This window comes from Suricata suricatta, chromosome 4 (assembly GCF_006229205.1).
Source record: "Suricata suricatta isolate VVHF042 chromosome 4, meerkat_22Aug2017_6uvM2_HiC, whole genome shotgun sequence".
NCBI lineage: Eukaryota > Metazoa > Chordata > Mammalia > Carnivora > Herpestidae > Suricata > Suricata suricatta.
In genome coordinates this window covers 89,816,515-89,839,978 of record NC_043703.1, presented here as the reverse complement: position 1 = coordinate 89,839,978, position 23,464 = coordinate 89,816,515, and the positions used below count along the sequence as shown (strand labels likewise).

At 43.8% G+C, this 23,464-nt stretch overlaps 2 protein-coding genes across 2 annotated transcripts in view; one reads left to right on the top strand and one right to left on the bottom strand.

The window, feature by feature from the left end:
- Window positions 1-23,464, bottom strand: part of LMAN2L (lectin, mannose binding 2 like) — a 97,491-nt gene that overhangs the window by 4,913 nt on the left and 69,114 nt on the right. The gene's annotated exons all lie outside the window — the stretch shown is intronic.
- The window catches only part of FER1L5 (fer-1 like family member 5), a 52,546-nt gene that overhangs the window by 4,741 nt on the left and 24,341 nt on the right, over window positions 1-23,464 (top strand). Inside the window, exons 5-18 of the mRNA XM_029937249.1 lie at window positions 396-450; window positions 896-1,005; window positions 2,853-2,981; window positions 4,052-4,114; window positions 4,861-4,911; window positions 7,072-7,102; window positions 7,699-7,814; window positions 8,047-8,170; window positions 8,608-8,660; window positions 10,579-10,647; window positions 13,516-13,559; window positions 13,653-13,905; window positions 15,248-15,373; window positions 16,887-17,064. Coding sequence (XP_029793109.1) covers window positions 396-450; window positions 896-1,005; window positions 2,853-2,981; window positions 4,052-4,114; window positions 4,861-4,911; window positions 7,072-7,102; window positions 7,699-7,814; window positions 8,047-8,170; window positions 8,608-8,660; window positions 10,579-10,647; window positions 13,516-13,559; window positions 13,653-13,905; window positions 15,248-15,373; window positions 16,887-17,064 — 1,402 coding nt within the window. The remainder of the gene's footprint in view (window positions 1-395; window positions 451-895; window positions 1,006-2,852; window positions 2,982-4,051; window positions 4,115-4,860; window positions 4,912-7,071; window positions 7,103-7,698; window positions 7,815-8,046; window positions 8,171-8,607; window positions 8,661-10,578; window positions 10,648-13,515; window positions 13,560-13,652; window positions 13,906-15,247; window positions 15,374-16,886; window positions 17,065-23,464) is intronic.

The following is a 23,464-nucleotide window of genomic DNA, read 5'->3' as shown; positions in this document are numbered from 1 at the left end:
TTACTTAAGAGGTATTTGCAGGAGTCCTTACTTAAGTTCAGGAGATGTTGGGCTAGGAGATTGCTGTTGGGATCAGCCTAGAACTGCTGATGCCTCTCCTTCTCCTCCCCACCCCACTGTACCCCCTTGTCACCACCACTACCATGTGCCTCTTATGTTCTCCAAATCCCCTCTGCTATAACCCATTGCTCTCCCGCCACCAGTTCATAACCTCTTTCCACCCCAGACTTCACAGGCCCCATGCCATGGCATGGCCTGGTACCATGCATGGCCTAGCATCGCTCCCCACAGGGGGACTGGGAATGAACTCAGCCAGGCCAGGTGAGATTCCATTGTTATGAGGTGGCCAAGGATTGCAGGATCTGGCTTAAAGCTCCCCTGTCTTTGCCTTGCAGTGCACTGTCACCCTACAGGTGGCCCTTTTGAAAAACCAGGATATTGAGAAGATAGGTATGTACTTGGGACCTACCCCTGCTCTTCTCCAAGCATAGCTGGATAGGCTCTTTGAGACCTTTGAGGCCTATCCCTTGAGGTCTACAGAACGATTATGACCAGGTTAGGGTTTAGAGGCCAGATTTCCAAACACCTTGCTGAAGTTATCTGTCCCCCAGCCCCCAGTATTTCCACTTGCCATCTCTAGACATAGAAGCCCAGCCTCCAATGGCTGCAGAGGGAAGCAAGGATGGCTGTTTCCAAGAGCCCTCATGTGTGGAGTGTGGGACCCAGGGTTTCTGAGAGGGAGAGGGAGCCAATGTTCCGAGGGGGACATGTGCCCCTTTTGGGGCCTCTTGGGTAGTTTTAGTCAGCACCTAGTCACTAGGGATAGAACAATAAAATGGGGACAATGCCTCAAAACCTGAGCCTCTGAGAGCCCACCCAGACTGTGTTTCTCCAGGTGATGGTGATCTTCTGGGCATAAATGCACAAGACGTGGCCATGCAGAAACCGATGGTCCCCAGCTCTGCCATGCCCAAGCCTCTGTCTTCAAAGCCTCAGCACTTTCAGGTGAGGACCTTCCAGGCTTCAAGCCCTCATGATTCACCTGACTCTCTCACTGCATCCCCAGTCCATCCCCATCTCTCCACAAGGTCATGGCAAAGGGCCAGAGCTCTTCTGAACTTTACTGCATCCCTTGCTTCTCTGGATGCCATTCTGAGGCACTTCTGTAGGAAGCTGAAGCTAGAGATAGCTCCAGTGAGCCAATAGGAGACACTGTTGGCTATTCACCAGCCAGCCCTGGCAAGTGCTAGGGAGGCAGAGCAGAAGGCCTGGACCCAGCCCTCCAAGAGGTAACACAAGGCTGGCCATGTGCAGGGCAAAATGAGCTGTATGGGAGAGGCTGAGGAGAGTTCCCACTATGACTTCTGGAATCCCCATGCCATGGCTTACCAACTTCCTTCTGCTGTATAGCCTATAGCCTGATATTTCTGCTATGGTGTTGTCTGCTCCCCAGCCTGCCACTTGCCCAGGAGACTGGGCATCATTCTTTACTGCCTTCTTCCTCACCCTAACCCTGCATCCAATTGATGGCCAAGTCCTAGCACTTAATATCACCTGACCACCCCCATCTCTCCATCACCACATCATTTCCCTGGCCCAAGCCACCACCATCACTTCCCTGAACCACCTCACAGGCTCCTCCTGAGCTCCTAGCCTCCAGTTCTCTCCTGTCCATTCTTTAGTCAAAGTGATCTTTCAAAGGTGTCATTCTTACCGTATCATGCACCTGCTTAAAAATGTCCTTAAAAATGAGGACATCCCTCCCCAGAAGAAATGAGGACACCCATGACAAATGGTAGCTAAACTTGTGGTGAGCATAGCAGAATATATAGTTGTCAAATAACTATCTTGAATGCCTGAAACTAATGAAACATCGTGTGTCAGCTATACTTTAAAAAATAATATGAATCACATGAATCACATCCCAGGTACTTCCTCTGGGGTACCTTCCTTTCCTCTTCCTAGGGGCCCCATCCCTTTCTACCAGGCTAGTTTGCCCAGGATAGAAGGTCATTGTGCCCAAATCTTTGCCCTTCCTACGTGGTAGAGGTTAGGGCAGAATTCAGACATGCGACCTGTTTGCCAGGTTTGGTTCATTCTTGTCTCTCAGGGACAGGTAGCTGTATGTGTATCAATCCCTGAAGGGTCCCTGGACTTGATGGAGACACAGGAGGCCTCATGGAGAAAGTCTGATCCATAGCCTGGATTGGGAGATTTATGTACAGTTTACTATCTACAGTAAGATGACAAGTTTCCATGACTCTGCCCTGCTAGCCACTGCCATCTCCAGTTCCTGCTCCCTTTGGGCCTCATCCAGCTTGGGTATTTCCTGGGCTCTGCCTTATTCTTCCCCTCCTGCCTTCTAATTCTAGGACCAGATGTCACAGCCCCTTTACTGAGTCCCAGTAAAGTAATAAAGGGGAAGAAGAAATCACAAGTCAGAAAGTAAATCACAGATCATTGATTCAATTGCATGGAACTTTAAAATTCTCGATTCCTTAAAAGATTGTAGACAAAAGTTAAAAAAAACACACACACACAACAACAAACTGGGAAAGATTAGACTTCATTCTGTATTCTGTAACAAGTCCATAGCAATTGAGAAACACTAAGTCTATACAAGATGGGAAGGACAAAGCAGTGGGGGCGGGGAGTGGGGGACAGTTCCCAGAAAGGAAACAGAAGGAGCCACAGTGTCCAGGACTTGTCTTCAGGTTGGAAGCTCCCGGTGGGTCTTCCTTCTGTTTGCAGTAGATGTCTCTTATCAGAACACTTTGTTCTTTAAGAAGAGTCTCTCTTGGAAAAGGGAGAGCCCAGGCCCCATCATGAGGTTCCCCTGTGTTCCCTCATAGGTCCGAGTGAAAGTGTATGAAGCCCGACAACTCATGGGCAACAACATCAAGCCAGTGGTGAACGTGGTCATTGGGAGCTACCAGCATAAAACACGGATCAAGACGGGAAACAACCCTTTCTTCAATGAGGTGGGCTACACATGACCTTCAGAGCTGAACAGGGCACTTGGGCCAAGTAGATCAGCCAAAGGCTAGGCATTTCCTTCATGCTTCAGGCAAGCTTGCTTCTTCCACAAACACTGACTGAGCATTGGCTAAGCACTGCTTGACACTGGAAATCATTTGAAGCCTCAAATAATTTGAAGCCTCACATCGGAGGAGTCAGTAGACTGTGGGGGGATCAACATGTGAACAAGTAAACACTTAGAATGAGATAAGACTGGGGTTAACAGAGATCTGATCTGGGGGTGCTGTTAGTGCAGCCATGAAATGCAGGCCCAGACCATGTATGTCTTGTCACTGCTGAAGCCCTAAGCTATAGTATTGTGTCTGATACACAGGTGGAAATCTATAACTACTCACTGAATTAGTCAGTGAATAGACCAATAAATAAAAGATGAACACACAGTGGGAGCAGAGAGGAATGGGTGGACTAAGGAAGGGCTCCTGGATCTTTGAAGGAAGAATCTACCAGTGAAAGAGGGACATCGTGGAGAATTATAAGTCAGGAAAAAGCAACTGTGTCTTCAGAAGCCTAGAAATGAGAAGCAGGAGGACTTGGAAGAATTGTAGATATGAGTGTGGCTGGAGGGGAGTGGCTGGAGGGAAGCCTACAAAATGCTCTGGAACCCTGTCATGGATGACACTCAGGAGCTACAGAAGGACTTAATTAGGAGAGTGATGGGCTGGGTTTGCATTTGGGAAAGAGGGTTCTGGCTGCAGCAGGGGCTGGGGTGCAGTGGACTGATGGGGCAATCTAGAAGGAAGCAGAGGCTTGGATCTCCATCCCAGGGCAGCTAGCTGGGCCTTGAGCAACTCATGACATACCCTCCTGGGATCCCCTACCCTTGCCCTTTACCCAGGCAAAACACCCCCCTGGAGCCTGGCAGGCCTCTGCTTCTGGAGTAGGAACATGGGCATGAAATGGGCAAGAGCTGGGGAAGAAACATGCTATTCTGAGCCTTCAGGCTTACTGAGTCCCGGGGTGAAGCGGTAGAAGAAATGTCATCCAACCTCTACCCTCATTCTCTATGCGTCAGATCTTCTTCCAGAATTTTCATGAGGTGCCTGCAAAGTTCTTTGATGAGACTATCTTAATCCAGGTGAGAAGCCACGCAATATGGATCCATTTTCTTGTCCCACCTTAATTCTGGGAAGGACTTCAGCTCCCTTCCCGAACGCTTGGAGCCAGTCACTTCAGATGGTCCTTCTGACCCCAAGTCACACCTCCACCACCTCCATCACTCTCTGGCAGCCCAGACTTCCCACACATTTATTTAACAAATGTATGGAATGCCAATTGCTAGACCCTGAGCTGGGCCCCCGAGGTGCCTTCCCATGTGCCAGAATTCTCATGTCACCAAAAGACCCCTCAAATGTCCCCTCAACATGGGACATTCCATTCCCTACCAGAAGGAACCCAGTAACAGTGGTGAAAGTGTGCACTTATCAAATGCCTCCCATGTGCCCAGCATAAGGCTAAGGAGAACAAGGAGGTCTCTTCCTTGAGGAATGTACATGTTCTTGGCAACACAGGGACATGGGAAATGATCAGGGTAGCATGCGATGGAGAAAGTCGAGTGCAGCACGTTCCTCTGGGCTGACCTTTGGGTTGACCAAATGGATTGGACCCTCTGATCAATTTCCTCATCAGTAAAATGGAACTAAAATTCTGAACCTTATGGGGTACCTCTGAGAATTAAATGAGAAGAACTATGTGGAAGTGTGGGCCATTAGGAAGCATTAAGTAAATTCTAGAGAATCCCAAATGTGCCCTTACAATTCCTCCCATGGGAATGGGGGAAATGAGGTATGTGAATAACAGATCTTTCTGGGAACTCCCCCGCAGGTGAAGAATTCCACACTAATGAGATTCAATGCAGAGATCGGGAGATTCCAAGTGAGTTCTGGATGAAGGAGGAGTTTTGGTGAAACAGTTAACAGAGACTCACCATGGGTTCCATGCCTGAGTCTAGGGGCAAAAACTTGTATTTTCCTGCAGAAATATCCACCTGACAACTAGGTTAACCTAAACAAGTTATTCAGAATCTCTATTTTCTCATCTATACAATGAGAATAATGACATACTCAACCCACAGAGTTGTTATAAGGATAAAAGTGTGTATCATTTATGAAAGAGCTGAGTGCCATGTTGAATACCATGGACACACTTCAAATCACTGCCTCCAGGAAGTGGAAGCAGAAGATCCAAAAATGCCAACCTAAGAAACACAGAAAATTGCTGCCTGTGAGAACAGAAAGAAAGCTTTGCTTTAGAAAGACACAGGCTGGGAGATGAGGATAGCTGACCTCATGAAGGGCTAAATAAGATTCTCTAAATCCAGGAAAATCAGGAAAAGGTAGGATTGCCAGATTAAATACAGGATGCCCCATTACATTTGAATCTTAAACAACAGGTACTTTTTAAATACAAGTATGTCCCAAATAATTGCATGGCTCCTAATGAATACTGCAAGGGACATACATACGCTAAAAATGTAGTCATTGTTTCTCTCCAGTTCTAACTTAAATGAGCATCTGTATTTTTATTTGCTAAATCTGGCAACCCCTGGGAAAGGCTTCCACCTTGGGAAAGGCACATTTAGGACTAATCAAAGTAAGGTTTCTTTCTCATTATTTATAATAAGCACATTAAGAGTCATGACCTATCCCTCAAAGAAGCAATATAGGCTTTGAAATGAGAGATTCTAGAGAGGTCATATGGCAGGTGGTGAAAAATGCTGTGCTTTCAACAAAGGCCACTGCACAATTTCCAGACAAGGACCAATGATATGAACTGTTAAATAGACATTCAGAGAAAACTGAGACTTTTTAAAAATAAGATTTAAAATATTTATTAATTTTTGAAAGACAGTGCAAGCAGGGGATGGGCAGGGAGGGGAGGCAGACAGAGGATCCTAAGCAGGCTCTGTGCTGAAAGCAGTTAGCCCGAGCCCTCTGTGAGCCTGATTCAGGTCTTAAGTTCACAAACCGTGAGATCATCACCTGAGCTGAAGTCAGATGCTCAACCAACTGAGCCACCCAGGTGCCCCAGTAAGCCTTTTTCTTTAAATTACTTCTTTGGAAAATTTCAAATGTACACAAAAGCAGAGAGAGTAAGATCATGAATTCCCACATCCGTATCACTCAACTTCACTAATACATTGCCAGTGATGTATTGTCTACACCTGGCCCACCTCCCCTACCCATGGATTATTTTTAATCAATCTCAGACATCATATTTTATTTTTAAATGTTTCAGTTAATATTTCTAAACATAAACATTTAATTAAGCATAACCAAATGTAATTATCATATTTTAAAACCATTGTAATTCCTGGATAGCATTAAATACTAGTCAGTGTTCAAATTCCCCTAATAATCTTATGAAGTCCTTTTATGGTTTGTTCAAATCAGGATGCAAACCAGGTGCATATACTGTAGTTGGTTAAAATGTGTTTTTAGGTCTCTGTGATTCTATTTGTCCTGCTCCTTTTTTTTTTTTTTTTTTTTTTTTGTAATTTGTTAAAGAAACTGGATAGTTTGTCCTATAGAGTTTTCCTCCAGTCTGGATTTTGCTGACTGCATCTCTGGAAGGTCATTTCACATATCTCTCTGCCCAGGTGTTTGCTATCAAGAGGCTAGTGGCTTGCTACATTTGGGTCTGTTATTTGGCAAAATGACTTCAGCAGAAGGCACAGAATGTCTGTTGGTCTCTCTTTTTATGTCGTTAACAGCCACTGATGACCACTGCCTGAAGAGTCAATGCTGTGTTGGCCAGGCAGTGCTATATGGTGGTTAAGGGTCCTTTCAATCCAGACCTCCTCACGTAATTACTAGTTGTAAGACTTTAGTACCTTTTCTCACACCAAGTATTCTCTGCAGAGTGGAGATAATAGTGGACCACCTTCTAGGTTGTTGTAAAGAGTAAAGGAGTTAGGGCAAGGCAAGTTCTCAAGCACTAGTGGCTAATACTGTCAGTTCAGTCCTATTGTTTGTTGGTATTGCAAATCTTGGTTGATGGTCCTAAGTAATCCTTACTCTACTCTTGTCTTTCCAGACAGATATTGGGTTTATCTACCATTCTCCAGGTAGGTAACAGTTGTTGCAAATATGTGTGCCTTCTGAGAAAAAGCAGATCAGTTGTCCAAATATCTCAAAACTCCTGTATGTACAGCACATGAGGGAAAAGTAATAGAGGGTATGAATTATTTTTGTATTTGGTAATATTTATAATGATAACATCTTTCTCTGCAAAACACAAAGCATACCTTTGGGTCAAATGCTAACCTTTTATTGCAACCTGGAGTTGAATTTCTATTTCTTGAGGCCAGTAATGAGGGACTGATATTTGAGTAGAGGTTTCCACTGTAAATATAACACATAACCTGGCCATTGCATAGATATAAGTTTAAAGTTTGGACTTAGGGTTGGGGAAAAGGCTTGCCTCTCTCAGATCAGGATATTAACAACTGTAGGTTCCCAGGAAAGAAGGGTCTCTATTTCCTAAAGGCTAGTAGCCTGGGAGTGCACTGGGTTTGCCTAGTGGTAGAAGTGATTCCCATTTTCCTCTGCTACTGTATGGGAACCAGAATATAGGAGACACACTTCCACACCCCACTCCTGGTTTCAGGAAAGAAGGATGGAGACTGAAGGCCAGTCTCCCATAGGCCCTCTGCTCCTCCAGGTCACACACTCCTGAGGAGATGGTTAGGCCTCTGCCTGCCAAATGAACCCAGCAGTGGTTTGAGAGGCTACCTGAAAGTTACCATCTGTGTCCTCAGTGCAGGAGACCAGGCTCCGGTGAGGCTGCCCTCCATACCCCAGTAACATTTCCTACTGTATCCGCTTCTGTAGGGCACCCCTGGGCCCTCGGTGTGGCCACTGATCTTCACCTGCTTTAATTCATGCAGTGACACTCAAGGGTTGTCCATCCTTCCCCCATACCAAGTGGAAGGTCGGGGAAGCCAAATCTGTTGGCCATGGCCATGACCATCCTATGACTCTGACCCTATCAGGTCTGTGGTCTCTACAGGTAGATCAAAAGCTGCCCTATGGGGCTGATGACACCAGTATTCAGATCTTCAAGTCAACGTTGGTTCCGATCAACATGGCCTACCTACAGTTCTTCATCTACTGCGCGGAGGACCTTCATCTCAGTTAGAGTCAGGGTGGCGGGGAGGGAGTGGTTCTGGTGGGGAGGAATCCCTATGCAGTGGTAATCTGGATTCTCATGGGGCTTCCCTGTTTCATTTTGATGCTAACCTAAGATTTAGAGGGAGAGGAAAGGGTGAGACTGAAATCCACCAAAATTTGTTTTAGGAAGGCCCTAAACATATGCCCCTGACTGCCTTTGATGCCCAGATGCAGATTCCATGGTTCCCTGTGCTAGCACCCATCCCTGCTGCCCATTATGTGCCATGACATGTAACAGCACATAGAGATAGAGTGGAAGTGTGGGACGTCTGCCCAGGGGGCACCATGCCAATTGATGGCAGAGGTTTCAGTTTGTTCTATCACCTCTCCAAATCCTCTCCTTTAAAAAAATGCTTCAGTCTCAGAAATCTTATAACTAATCTTGTAACTTCTTGTTCAGAGAAACAGCACTTAGTGAGTCCTGTGTTGGAGGTGGAACTAATTGGGAAAAAGGTAAGTGTAGAAAGGGTCTGAGGTTTAAAGAAACTGTCACCTAGATAGTGTGTGGGGAAAGATGGAGTTGGCGGGCAGGAGCCCAGGACTCGTATCTCAATTCCTCCATCAGTGGGCTGTGACTGGTCACTGGACCAGGAACTCTGTGAAGGTGGAGACCATGATGAGTCACCTTGTATCCTGGAGTTGTGCTTAGTGCCCTGCATGGAGAAGATGCCCATTGAAAGCCAAATATACATGAAGGGCACAAATGAGTGAATGAGTGAATGAAACAAGACTCCCACAAACAACACTGAAACTATTATTGTCTTCTTTGAGCCTCGGTTTCTTCATCTGTAAATGGAAGGTTCTAGACAAGACAGTTGCTGACAATCCATGAGCCTCTGTGAATAGAGAGAGTAGCATTTTCCAAAGTGTGCTGATGGATGTTATGTGCAGAAAAAAGGATCCTGTGTTCAAATTTGGGGAATGCTAGGTTAAGGTTAAATCGGTTTGTCTCTTTAAATTCATAAACCATAGAATTCCTAAACCATGGTTTCTACCATATTCTACCTATTAGAAGCATCATTAAATCCATCCCATACATAAAAGGAGGGAAATCAGTGTCCACCTTTCAAAGGAAGGTATACCAAAGGATTTGTGGACGTATTTTAAAACCTCCATACTGAGTGGGGTTTGGGTGCTCTGGGTCTAGGTGAAATGCTCCTGGGTGACAGGTGGCACACAATTTACAAAAACTTTTACTATCTCTGTAGTTTTCTTAGTGTGTATTTTTTAAATATTTCTTTTATATCTTTTTTTAATGTTTGGTTTATTTTTGAGAGAGAGAAAAACAGAGCACAAGTGGGGAAGGGGCAGAGAGAGAGGAAGACACAGAATCTGAAGCAGACTCCAAGCTCTGAGCTGTCAGCCCAGAGCCTGATGCAGGGCTCGAACCCAAAAACCTTGAGATCATGACCTGAGCCAAAGTCGGATGCTTAACCAATTGAGCCACCCAAGTGCCCCTATTTTTTTTAATGATTATTTTTGAATGAGTGAGTGAGAGAGAGAGAGAGAGAGAGAGAGGGAACGCTAGCACACACCTGCAAGTGGGAGAAGGGAAGAAAGAGAGATGGGGACAGAGGATCTGAACCAGGCTCCAGGCTCCAGGCTCCAGGCTCCAGGCTCCAGGCTCCAGGCTCTATGCTGACAGCAGAAAGCCCAATGTGAGGCTCCAACTCCTAAACTATGAGATCATAACTTGAGCCCAAGTCAGACACTTGACCAACTGAGTCACTCAGGTACTCCAGTTTCTTAGTGTATTAGGAAGTTTAACCACTCCAACCAACCCTTGATATCACCAACATGATTGCTTAAAATAGAGCCAAGTTTAAAAATGAAGTCAAGTGGAGGTGCCTGGGTGACTCAGTCAGTTAAGCCTCTGACTCTTGATCTCAGCTTGATCTCCGGGTCTTGATCTCCGGATCATGAGTCCGGGCCCCGTGTTTGGCCTGGTGTTGGAGGTAAAGCCTACTTTAAAAAAAAAAAAAAAAGATGAAGTCGGGTGATGCTTTGGAAAAGGGTATTCCATTGTGTACTACCACAGTTGACATTGTTTTTGCTTACTTTTCTATTGGGATCTTAGAGTTTATCTAACAAAATGTATGTGTATGCATTCACATAATAAAGTTAATAATGCTATGATTATTTTAAAAACAGTCAATTGAAAGATTATTTAAGAACAAATACTAGGGAATCTGGATATGGGAAGATACAAAGCCTGAAGTTGTAGCTGAGAAGTTGTCAAAGTGTCTTTAGACCATTCCCATGATCAGCGCTGTGCTGGAGACAGCATCCATCTGTGGGCTGGCTGGAAGGTGAGGCCAGTGGAGGGAGGAGGGGACAGGCTGGCACTGACACTGCTTTGGGATGTTTCTAGCTCAGGACAAACATGCTGACCCAAACTGAGAACCCAATATGGAACCAGATCCTGATCTTCCAGATTCAGGTAGGTATCGCTGTTCCATCTTGACCACCCTCCTCCTCCTGGCCCACAAACAGAAAGGAAGTTTGAATGTTTTTGTAGGGGTGTGGATAGAATGTAGGGGCCAAGAAGCATGGGCAGAAGGGGGACAGGATCTGCCTGATAGGGAACATGAAGAAGGACATATTACAGAAAATTTATTTGTCCAATATTAAGAATGAATGGGCCATACAATTAAACTTTCCAGAAAATTTAAACATGCCCCTTCACCTACATTATAAAACAAAACCAAGAAACATCATTTAAAATCAGTTTAAAGATTTATTTTAAATTGTACTGTGCATTTTCTTATCATCTAGGCAAAGTGCTCTGGAGACAATTATAGCTCTTTGTTAATGGCCTAGAGGTATTGTGGGAACATAGTTAGTATATGGGCTACATCTAGTATTGGCTATTTGTGCCTGCACTAAATGCCTCCAAGATGTTCTTTGTGGGATTCTGTGGTCTGATTTTTATAGATTTTCAGTCCTCCTTAGTCACCTATCAGTGGTGTGGATCCCAGTTCTCTTAAAACCCTGGAAGAGACTTGATTGCCTTTTGACTCCATGCCAGGCTTCTAAGAGCTGTATGTGGAATAAGAATACGCAATTATGAAAGATAACTTGAGCACTGTCATAAGGATGAGTGCATAGAACTTGGTATGGCTTCTATTTGGCTACCCGGAGAGTATTTTGCTTTCCTTATACCTTACATTTGTCTGACACAAAATCACTAATAAGCTCCCCTCTACTTCCCTGGAACCCTCTTCCTTGCTTCTCCTAGAAGCTTCCCTAGTCTGCCTCCTGGTAAGGCATCATCTTTAACCATTCTTCATAATTCCTACCTTCTTGGGTGATTTCATAGACTCTTAAAGTAGGAAGAGGTTTTTTTTTTAAGTCTATTTTGAGAGAGAGAGCATGTGCACACACGTGAACAGAGAGTGGCAGAGAGTGAGGGAGAGGGAGACTCTCAAGCAGGAGCACACGCACATGCACACACATACACACGTGAGTGGGAGAGTGGCAGAGAGTGAGTGAGAGAGAAAATCTCAAGCAGGCTCTGTTCTGTCACCATAGAGCCAGAGGCAGGGCTTGATCCTTGAACTGTGAGATCATGACCTGAGCCAAAACTCAGTTAAATACTCAACTGACTGAGCCATCTACTGGTGCCCCAGTAGGAAGAGATTTTAAAGGGAGCCTAGTCTATCCTCCACCTTTGATCCCTCCCACCTGTCTCTGGCTGTGATGAGGCTCATGGCCAGGATCCTCACATGCTCTGGATGCTCAGAGCTTTGAAAGTCTTCTCTGATGTTCAGCTGCCTTTAGTCTCAGAAACCAGTGGCACTGGCCAGACCCTCCTTTATCCCTGAAAGAAACCTTCCAACATTTAAAGATGTCCAAACACTCCCTGGACCCTACCCATTTCCCACAAAACATGGTCTCCTAGGTTGAAGCCATTTGGATGCAGGCCTGATTGTCACTAGCCCTGTGCAAATGCAGCAGGGAGATGTGACCCTCACTCTGAATGGCAGGACAGCGACAGAGATGGTGGAATCTGAGGCCAGCTGGTCAGGACCCCAACAAGGCAGGCTGCAGGAAAAACTGCTAAAAATGGGTATTTGCCAGTTTACAGTCCAAGTTCCCCAGGACAGAAGGACAGTCAAGACAAGGAACTGGGAAAGGGGAAGAGAATTCTCAACAGGGTGGATGAAAAGATGGTTCAGCCCTGAGTTTGAATTTGGAAGATTTGTAATTTTGCCTTACGGTACTCATCTCTTAACTTCCAGTGGGCCTTTCCTCATTTCTTCCTAAATATTTGCTCAACTCAAAAGCCCTTTCCCTACTTCCCCCCTGCCCCCCCCAGCTTCCCTGGCAAGGGGAGAATGGACAGTCCCAGGAGCTGCTGTGTGAGGGGAGAGGCCCTGACTGAGAGGATCTGAATCCCACTTAGTTCTCAAGCCCAGCAGCTGTTTTCCATATAGGTTGTTTTTTTGTTTTCATAATTGAGGGGACCCTGTGACAGAGTGGAGATAAGAACCAGAAGCTTGGGTTCCCATCCTGACTGCAGTCCTTACTGTGTAACCATGATCAAGTCGTCCTGCTTCTTTGGGCCTCATTCCCCATCTGTAATTAGGAACAATCACACCCCTCACTGGGATATCGTGGAGTCATTGGGCTTCAGCCCCTGCATAGAACATGAGAACTTCAGGAACTCAGTTGCTCTGTGCCTCAATTTTCCTGTCTGGAAATGGGAATAATAGCACCTGGCCTATGGGGTTGTTGGGAGGAGTCACTCAAGTGATCCGTGTGGATCATTTAGCACAGGCCACAGGACGACAGAAACCTTCCCAACAGCAGCTACTACTATTTACTCTCTGAGGAGAGAGATATGTTGCTGTTTAAAAGTTAACTGCTAACAGTGAAGAATACATTTTAGGCCACAACCTCCATGAAAGACAGACTGAGCCCTGCATTGGACTCTGTGCTAACAGCATGCAGCCTGCTTGGGATTCTCTCTCTCCTCCTCTCTGTGCCCTTCCCCTGTTCATGCTCTCTAACTTGCTCTCTCTTTCTCTAAATAAATCAACTTTTTAAAAAAAGAATAAGAATACCAAAGCAACCATAGGACATGGTCCTAGGCCTTTCCCAAGTCCTTGCAACGGGCCCATGCAAGTGGGGAGGCCTACAGTCACAGGCTTATATGTCTCCATAGACATTTTGGCTGTGGTGACATGGCTTGCTGATGATTGAGCCAGGCCTTGGGCCAAGACCCAGGACTTCCCAGCTGTACTCAGACTCCTCGAGGACCAGACCACCTGAACTTGCACCCACTGCTCTTGCTTTCCTCTTGCAGCTGCCCTGTCTCTCCAGCTACATTAAGTTCAGAGTCTTGGACTGGTAAGCTGCTGGGTAGAGGCTGAAAAACACGTACGGGAGAAGAAAATCTGAGCTGGCCCAGCGGCTCAGCCTGTAGACTGTGTTTCTCTACAGCCCCAAGAACAGGTGCCAGGAAGAGATAGGGACAGTCAGTCTGTTCCTCAACCAAATCTCATCCACCGGAGCAGAAATAGAAGGCAAGCAATCCCCCAGGCCCCTGCCTCCTGCCCCTCTGCCACCTGGCCTGTCACCCTCACTCTCTCTTCTTGCAGGAACGTATTCTGGCTTCTTACCCTGTTTTGGCCCCAGCTTCCTGACTCTCCGTGGGGGTAAAAAGGCCCCTTTCAGGATCCAGGAAGAAGACACTGTAAGCTTCTTATGACAGCTCTAGGGAACAGTGGAGGTAAAACCAACCGTATGAAAGGTGCTGGGGCCTGGGAAGTGCCGGGGAGGACCCAACCCTGGTTTCTGTCCATGATGCTATTAGAGGACATGTAGCCTTTGTGTAAATGGCTGTGTGTGTGTGGGATGTGTGCTGTGTGTTGTGTGAAAGGAACAGATGGAGAGCTCTGGGCATTCACTGAAGAAGGGGCATTGAGATGAAACATCAGGTCAGATTTCCAGCAGGTGGAAAGGACATACAAGCCTAAAACAGCATAGGTAAAAGTAGAAAGTACTGGGCTATTAAAGACTTGTGATTTAAAAAAAAAAAAGAATTCAGATTCAGAGTCTGTCTCCAGACCTGCTGAAGCAAAATCTACGGGTTTTGAGGCTTGAAATTTTAATACATTGTTCAGATGGTTCTTCTGTTTAAAAAAATTGGTGATGGGGCGCCGGGGTGGCTCAGTCGGTTGAGCATCCAACTTTGGCTCAGGTCATGATCTCACAGCTTGTGGGTTCGAGCCCCATGTTGGGCTTTGTGCTGACAGCTTAGAGCCTGGAGCCTGCTTTGGATTCTGTGTCTCCCTTTCTTTCTGCCCCTCCCCCGCTCATGCTTTGTCTCTTCCTCTCTCTCTCTCTCTCTGTCTCTCTCTCAAAAATAAACATTTAAAAAATTTTTTAAGGATTGGTGATAAATTCCAGGAAGCCAGCTTCAATTGGCTTAAAAGAAAGGAGGAATTCTTGAGTGAGGATGAACTCCAGGCACCAGGACCTCAATGCCATTAAGAGACTAGCTCATTCACTCCGTCTCTTGTCTCTGCTGCTGGTCAACCTGGGCTTCATCCTTTCCTACTTCAGTTAGGCTTCCCTGCTGGCTAGTGACCATTTGAGCCTCTGATAGGGAAGGCCCAGGGAGCATTCTAATTGGCTGCCTTAGGTCATGTGTACTCTCCTTGGACCAATCACTGTTGCTGAGGAGACTGGGGCATGCCCTGATTGGCAAGGCTGGAAGTGCAAACCCAGTAGGTATCACAACCTCCTCCAAGCTGGAAGCATTTGCTGGGAAGCTGCACTGTGATTTGATCAGAGGGTAGAATGCATGAAGAGGAATGGGTCTCAAGGTATAGAAGAGGAGTCAGGACCCAGAGGTTTCCAGGCACAGCCATGTCTAGAGTATCTGGAATTCCACCCCTGGATTGTGGTCAACCCTAGGCAGGAAGTTATGAGGCAATATTGCCTATTGTCTTTGCTGCAGAGGTGTCTGGGGAGATTTGTCTGCTCATTCTCTCTCATCCCTTTTGTCGCTGTTTTCCTTCCTATTGCCCTAGAATATCCCCAACACTGCTAAGGATGGCTTAGCTTATCGAGGCCGGGTCTTCCTGGAGTTATTTACCCACATCAGTTCCCATCAAAACTTTAAGAAGGATCTCTCCTCTGAAGTGACCGATATAGAGGTAACTACAGGAAAAGGTAACTCAGGAAAAAAGAGACCCTCTGCCCACTCCAAATCTAATGTGGGCCCTATTCCTGACACTGCAGAGGCCCTGGTCACAAGCTGAATGATCTGTTGGGTGCATGAAGATGTTTGGTCAACCTGCCTGAGTCTTTATCAAGCCCTTATTGGGGCTTCATGCTGTGCCAAATCCCAGGTTGTCAGGGACCCAGTAACTACAAGATAAGGTTTCAGTTTAAGAAACGTGTAATCTAGTTAAGGAGAAATTGTCTTCTAAGGAGTTTTTATTTCTTCCTTTATGCTAGGGAAGACCACTGAGGCAAGAAGGAGCAGGAGGAGCAGTGTTAAGAATAGCCACCCACTTGTTCAAAAAAATGGGAATACAGTCACAGGGAAGGAGAGCCCAAGAGGAGGGAGCAAATTTCAGAGACCCTTTGGACACAGAATGATCCCAGCCACAGACTAATAAGACATAAAAAATGAAGCTAACTGCCCTAAGTTGATGCTCATTTTCTGCCTCAGGTGGCAAGTCCATGCATGAACATGGACTCCCTGAAGGAGAAGCAGGCCTGGGGGGTGGATGATGTATTCCCATCTTTGACATGTGCTTGTTAGGCATCCATGAACACCAGTCCCCAAGGCTGCTAGACAGATGGTGTGTCATCAGCACACCAGGGTCTAAACACAGGGTCTTGGAGGAACTTCCTGGGAGGAGTAGGTAGGTGAAAGGGTGTCATAGCCTATGGCAGGTTGAGGAGGGGAAGGGGCTTGCTGAAGAGACTGAGGAGGAGCAAAAGGGAGCATTGAGGCAGCCCCCTGGAGGGAGAGTTTCCAGGCCACATAGGTGTGGGGGAGAAGCTACATGTAGACTGTGCATACAGGCAAGTGCATAGAAACTTGACTGAAAAATAGAAGGAGACAACATCAGGTGGTAGCTAAATAGAGGCTCAGAGGTGAAAAGGAGGGTTATTTTTCATAACAGCAGAGATGAGCTAGCGAACAGACTGGGTGAGTGCAAGAAGAGGGCAGGGGTTGGCCACAGAAATGAGAGCAGCTGACATAGTAGATGGAGGACCCAGAACGTGGGAGGAGGTGGCAGGAGAAGGGCTCAGAGCAGATGTGTGAGCATGTGTCACCTTCATCACATCCCTGCCCACACTCATCCCATCAAGGGAGGACATTTAGGCAAAATGGAGAGGGATGAGGTGGTCCAAGTCAGAGCCCAGGCTAGCCCTCTGTGCATCAGAGGGAGAAGCCTCCAATTCAGGAAGGAAAGGAACCACAGCTGACTGGGGGAGGGAGCCAAGTGATAGAAGTCCTGGGAGGAACTGCCCTTGAGCAGGAGTCAAAGCAGGATTTGGAGGGGGCAGGGGGGGGCTCAAAGATGGTCCAGCTCGTCCTGAAGAGAAGCAAAGATGACCTTTGAAAGAAACAGGGCACCTCATCTTTGCCTCCCTGCCTGTCTGTATAGCCTTGGCTTATGTACTGGGGATGTGGGGGGGTTCTTGTTTTAGAAGCACTACAACCGCCAAAAGTATGGCCTTTGCGTCATCTTCCTTTCCTGTACCATGATGCCCAGCTTTAAGGACCTGATCCAGTTCGAGGTCAGCATTGGCCCCTATGGAACCAAGACAGACCTGAGTTACAAGCCTGTCATCTCAACCACACAGTACAGCCCAGTGATATATGATGGTAATAGTCAGATCTAACCGAAGAATAGAGAGCATCCACTGCATGCCAGGCTTATGCTTGGCCCTTTTAAGGGTATTAGCTCATGGAACATCCATAAGTATTGTTAACCTACCTATCGCACATGAGGAAAATGAGCTTCAGGGAGATGAAGTCACCTGCCAAACATTGCACAGCTAGTAGGCGGTGAGCCCATGACAAGAGTTGAAAGTAGGTGTTCATGTCAAGTCATTCTCTACACTAAGTTCCACAGGACAACTTCCCCAACCCCATCTTCTTCCTTGCTACTCTGAACCACCACTGATCCATCCATGCAACTATCTTCTGCTACTTGTCTGCCCACCTTCTATCCATCCATTAATCCACTCACCCACCCTTTTATCCATTTATCTCCCACCCATCCACTGTCCCAAACACTCAGCCAGCTTCCCTTCCATCCATTCATCCAATATACTTATTAAACACCTATACCAGGCACGATAAGAGTAGCAGTTCTCAAAGTGCAATCCCTGGCAGGGCATCAAGATCACCTTGGAACTTTTAGAAATGCAGATTCTTGGCCCCACCTCAGTCCTACAGAAAATCTGGGGATGGTGCCCTGCAATCTGTGTTTTAACAAGCCCTCCACGTGATTCAGATGCATGCTAGACTTTGAGAGCCACTGTTCTAGAGGAATACGGGCTTCCCTTCCTCTTCAACAGCTTTGCAATCTTACTGCCCATTGAGAGCCTTTCTGTGCTTAAAAAACTTCCCTGGTTTTTAAAAACAGCCTATTGAAATAGAATCCACACACCATACAATTCATCCATGTAAAGTATGCAATTCAGTGGTTTTTAGTGTACTCACAGAATTGGACAACCATCTGGTTGATTCTAGAACATTTTTATCACTCCAGAAAGAAACCCTGTACCTACTAGCAGTCACTTGCTATCTCTCCCCTATGTCCCCAAATGCAGGCAACCACTAATCTACTTTCTGTCTTTATGGAGTTTCCTATTTTTGGACATTTTATTGTACACATGGGTTCACAATATGTAGTCCTTGTGATCTGGCTTCTTTCACTTAGCATAATGTTCTACTTTTTTAAAAAATATTTTTTAGTGTTTATTCATCTTAGAGAGAGAGCAGTGGGGGAGGGCAGAGGGAAAGGGAGAGGAAGACACAGAATCCGAAGCAGGTTCCAGGCTCTGAGCCGTTAGCACAGAACCTGACATGGGGCTTGAACCCATAAACTGTGAGATCATGACCTGAACCAAAGTCAGACTCTCGACTGACTGAGCCACTCAGGTGCCCCATGCTCTACTAACTTTTAAATTATGAAATATATACAAAAATATATTAAATGTATATACATTAAATGTCCTTTTCTACACTAAGTTCCACACTACAACTTCCCCAACCCCATCTTCTTCCCTACTACACTGAACCACCACCCCTGATCCATGTATATATATAATTTAAAGAAAAATAAAATGAGTATCCCTGAACTCACTACCCAGTTTAAAAGACAGAAAATTGCCAACATCTTAGAAGTTCCCTGTATACTCTTCCCACATCCATTTACCCACAATAGAACCACAACCCTGACCCTCATGATAACCACTCCCTTGCTCTACCTTTCAACTTTTACCACCTATGTAGGCAACTCTAAACAGCATACTATTTGTGCGTTTTATTCAAGTGGAACTCTGCAGTCTACATTCATCTATTTTCCATCTTTTGCTTCATATTAATCTTTTTATGTTGGTGTGTGTAGCTGAAGTTCATTTTCACTTCTGTATATGTTCTACTGTATGATTATAACACAATTATGTGGTATATGTAGACATTTGGGATGTATCTTCTTTTCCTACTATAATAATTTTGTTATAAACGTTCTTGTACATGTCTCCTGGTCTCAAGTGCAAGACTTCCTCTAAATTATATACCCTGGAGTGAAAGAGAGATTCAAAGCAAAAGTAATTTACCAAATTACACTCTCATCAGCATGATGAGAATTCTTATTACTCTGCGTTCTCACCAGGACTTGATGTTGCCGAGCCTTCTCATTTTTGCCAATCTGATGGATGTAAAATGGTATCTTATAAGATCTTGATTTGCATTTTCCTGATTATTAATGGAGGGTGAGTGCCTTTTCATGTATTTACAAACATTTGTTTTTCTCATCTGTAAAAAGCCTATTAATATGTTTTATCCATAATTATATTAGGCTTGTCTTTTTCTTATTGACTTTACATTATTTTTTCTGAGAACGATCCTTTGTCAGATGAGTATATTGTAAGTATATTCCCTAAGTTTGGAGCTTTTCATTCTCTTAATGACAACATTTTATTTTTTACTGAAATACTATTTTCAAACTATAAAATGTACATATTTTAAGTATACAATTTGATGAATTTTGACAAATACATATACCTATGTAATCACCATGGGCAGAAAGTTCCATCACCCCAGAAAGCTGTCATATGTGCCCCTTTTCAGTCAATCTCCCCAACCTTGGGGGCAGTCATTGCTGGGCTATCACTATAGATTTGTTTTATTTTTCCAACAACTTCATATAAGTGACATCGTACACACAGTTCTTTTTCAATGATTTTGGCTCAGCATAGTGTTATAGGTGTTCATCCATGTTGTTACATAGACAAGTGTTTTGTTCCTTTTTATTTCTGATAGGTACTCAATTATGTGAATATGATAATTTATTTACCCATCCCTCTGTTGGTGGACATTTAGATTGATTCAGCTTTTGGAGTATTATGAATAAAGCTACTATGAACAGTCTGTACAAGTCTCTCTATGGACATGTGCTTGCATTTCTCTTGGCTACATACCTAGGAATGGAATTTGGGTTTTAAAGAGGATAACTAACAAACTTCCAGAGCGTTTGTATGATTTTACATCCCCACAGCAATGTTTGAGAGTTGTACTTGCCGCCCATCCTTGCCAACTTTAGATACCGTTGGTCTTTTTCATTTGAGTCATTCTAGATTTATCTAATCAGTAACAATAGTGAGCATCTTTTCACGCTCACCTATATTTCTCTAGTGAAGGCACTGTTCAAGTCTTTTGCCAGTCTTTCACTGGGTTGTTTGGCTTTTTACATTGCATTCCAAGCGTTATTTTACATTTTAGATACAAGTCCTTTGTCAAGTCTGTTTTGTTAATACTTTCCACTCTGTGGCTTGACTTTTTAATTTCCAAGCAGTGTCTTTTGAAGATCAAAAGTTTCTAATTTTGGTGAAGCAAATAAATTCAAATTTTGAGGGGTGCCTGGCTGGCTCAGTCAGAAGAACATGCGACCTTTGATCATGGGGTCATGAGTTCAAACCACAGGTTGGGTGTAGAGATCACAAATAAATAAATAAATAAGCAGATTAATTAATTAATTAATTACGTGATTTTGATGAAATTAAATGTGCTAATTATCTTTTCTTTTAAGTAATATATTATTTGGTTCAAGAAATATTGTCTACCTCAAGATCATGAAGATATTCTCCTGTGTTTCATTCTACCAGCTTTATAATTTTAGCTTCTTTGTTTTGGTTTATGACCTAACCTGACTTGATTTTTGTATATGGTGTGAGGTCAGATTCTTATTTCTATAAAGATAATCAATTCAGTACCATTTGCTGAAAAAAACCTATTCATTCCCACTTATAATACTTTGATACCTTTGTTGAAAATTGATTAACTGCATGTTGTGTATCTCCTAGAATCCTTGTTCTGTTCCATTGACCTGTCTGTCTTTATGCTGATACCCCACTGGTTTGATTACTATAGTTCTAAAGCAAGTCTTAAAATCACTTAGCGTAACTCCTCCAACTTTGTTGTTTTTTTTTTTAACAAAATAATACAGTATTTGGGTATTCTGGTTTTCCATTTTCATATAAATTTTAGCATCAGCTTGACAATTTCTGCAAAAGACTGCTTGGATTTTCCCATCTTTCTTTTGTTCTAATCAAGTGTTTTTTATTTGTTTAGTTTAGTTTTTAGTATTGCATTCCATCTCCTCTCTGGCTGTACATCTCTGGATTATTTGTAGTGGTTGTTTAAGAGATTGCAATATTGATCTTTAATCTATCATTATCTACCTTGAGTTAATATTATAACTACTTCAGGGGTACCTGGGTGGCTCAGTCAGTTAAGTGTCTGACTTTGGCTTAGGTCATGATCTCATAGTTTGTGGGTTCAAGCCCTGCATTGGGCTCTATATTGACAGCTCAGAGCCTGGAGCTTGCTTCAGATTCTAGGTCTCCCTCTCTCTCTGCCCCTCCTCTGCTCACACTCTGTCTCTCTTTCTCTCAAAAAAAAATTTAAGAAAAAAACCTTAAATGTTATAACTACTTCATATGATATTACATATATTCACATATAATTGTTATGTATAAAAATGCAATTATAATAGTATAATTATATCTTCACCTTCGTTATTACATTCTAGAGTTGGTTTTCTAATATTTTGTTTAGGATTCTTGCATCTATGTAAATAAGATTGATCTGTAATTTTCTTTTTTGTAGTGTCCTTGTTGGGTTTTTATATCAAAGTTATGCTAGCCATATTGAGTAGCATTTCCTCTTTTTATTCACTAGGATCATTTGGGTAACACTGTACTCATCTGTTTTTTTGAAAGTTTGATAGAACTCATCTCTAAATATAAGTTTGGTGTTTGTTTTTAATTGATTTAAATACATATTTATTTTAATTTTTAGCTTTTCTATTTTTAAGTCAATTTTGGTAGGTTTAATTTATCTAGGAATGTAATAATTTCATGTAATTTTCAAATTTCTCAACATAAAATTATTCATAGTATCTTTAAATGTTTTTATTGCAGCAAAATACATATAATGTAAAATGTACCATTTTAACCATTTGTAAGTGTACAGTTCAGTGGAATTAAGTACATTCACAATATTGTGTCACTATCACCTCTATTTCTAGAACCCTATCATCATCACAAACAGAAACCCTACCCATTGGACAATACATCTCTTGTCCTCCTCCCCCACACCCCTGCTATCCTCTATTCAACTTTTTTTTTTCTCTGAATTTGCCTGTACTTCATATGTGAAATCAAATAATATGTGTCCTCTGTGTTTTACCTATTTTACTTAGCATTTGTTTTCAAGGTTCATCCATGTTATAGCATGTGTTAGAACTACATTCCCTTTTACAGCTGAATCATATCCATTGGTATGTACATATCACATTTTGTTTATCCATTCATCTGTTGATGGACACTGGGTTGTTTCCACATTTTGGCTATTGTGAATAATGCTGCTTATGAAGATCAATATACATATACCCGAGTCCCAGTTTTTAGTTATTTGGGGTATATGCCTAGGAGTGGAAGCACTGGATCATATAATAACTTTGTTTAACTTTTTGAGGAACCATCAAACTGTTTTCCACCATAGTTTCTTACTGTTATCTGTTTATCTCAGCAATATCTAAAAATAGCTGTCCTTATTTTAGTCTTTGCAGGCATGCACATGCACTTTCTTTTCTCTTCATAAGTCTTGACAGACTTTTCCAACCTTTTACTATTACAAGTAATGTGTCAAGATATAATTTTATTCACAAGTGATTTCATATGAGTCAGAATAACGGTAGGATAAATTTCCCAAAGTGGAGTTGGTCAAAGTGTATTTGCATCTTGGCAAATATTGCAAAGTGGAATTTCCCCGTTTGCTCTCATCATCTCCAGCAAGGAGAGACTTTGCATGCCCTGTTCTAGATCAAGCTTCATTCTTGCCCTTCCTTGATCTATTCTGTATCTCAGAGCTGAACATCTGCAAACTACATTTCCCAGAGTCCCATGCCAGCTGATAAAAGAGGTGATAGCTATCGTTCTGTTCTATCTCCCCACCTCTTCACTTCGTCTTTCTGCCTCTCCCTCACCCTCTCTCCCTCCCCTGATTCAGGAAGCATCTCTGGAAGTAGCTACATCCCTTCAATGATGCCAGCTTTGGCTGGTCCCTCCTCCATGATTTCAGCCTTGGCCATGCATTTGTTCCTCTGCAATGCCACCTACTACTGGTTGGGCATCGCCTTCTTGATGGCTCCAGCACCTTGCGCAGGAACCTGGATGATGAAGCCATTTTGTGCATCTGTCTCTGGTCACACCACTGCCTCCTTTTTGTTCCCCAGCCCTAGAAACAGAAGTCTCTTCCTCCTGTTACTCATTAGTAACTTTCAAATATCTGCCATGGTCTTTTTCTTTTCCTGGCTGCACCCTAACTGATAATCCTCCATAAAGGTTGTACATTCAACACTCCCACAAGCAACATATGAGACTCTGGTCAGTCTGGTAAGTGAAAACTGGTATTTTGGTGTAGTTTTCATTTTGTGTTTCTGTGTTATAAATGAAGTTGGGCATCTTTTCATGTGTTTAAAGCCACTTGT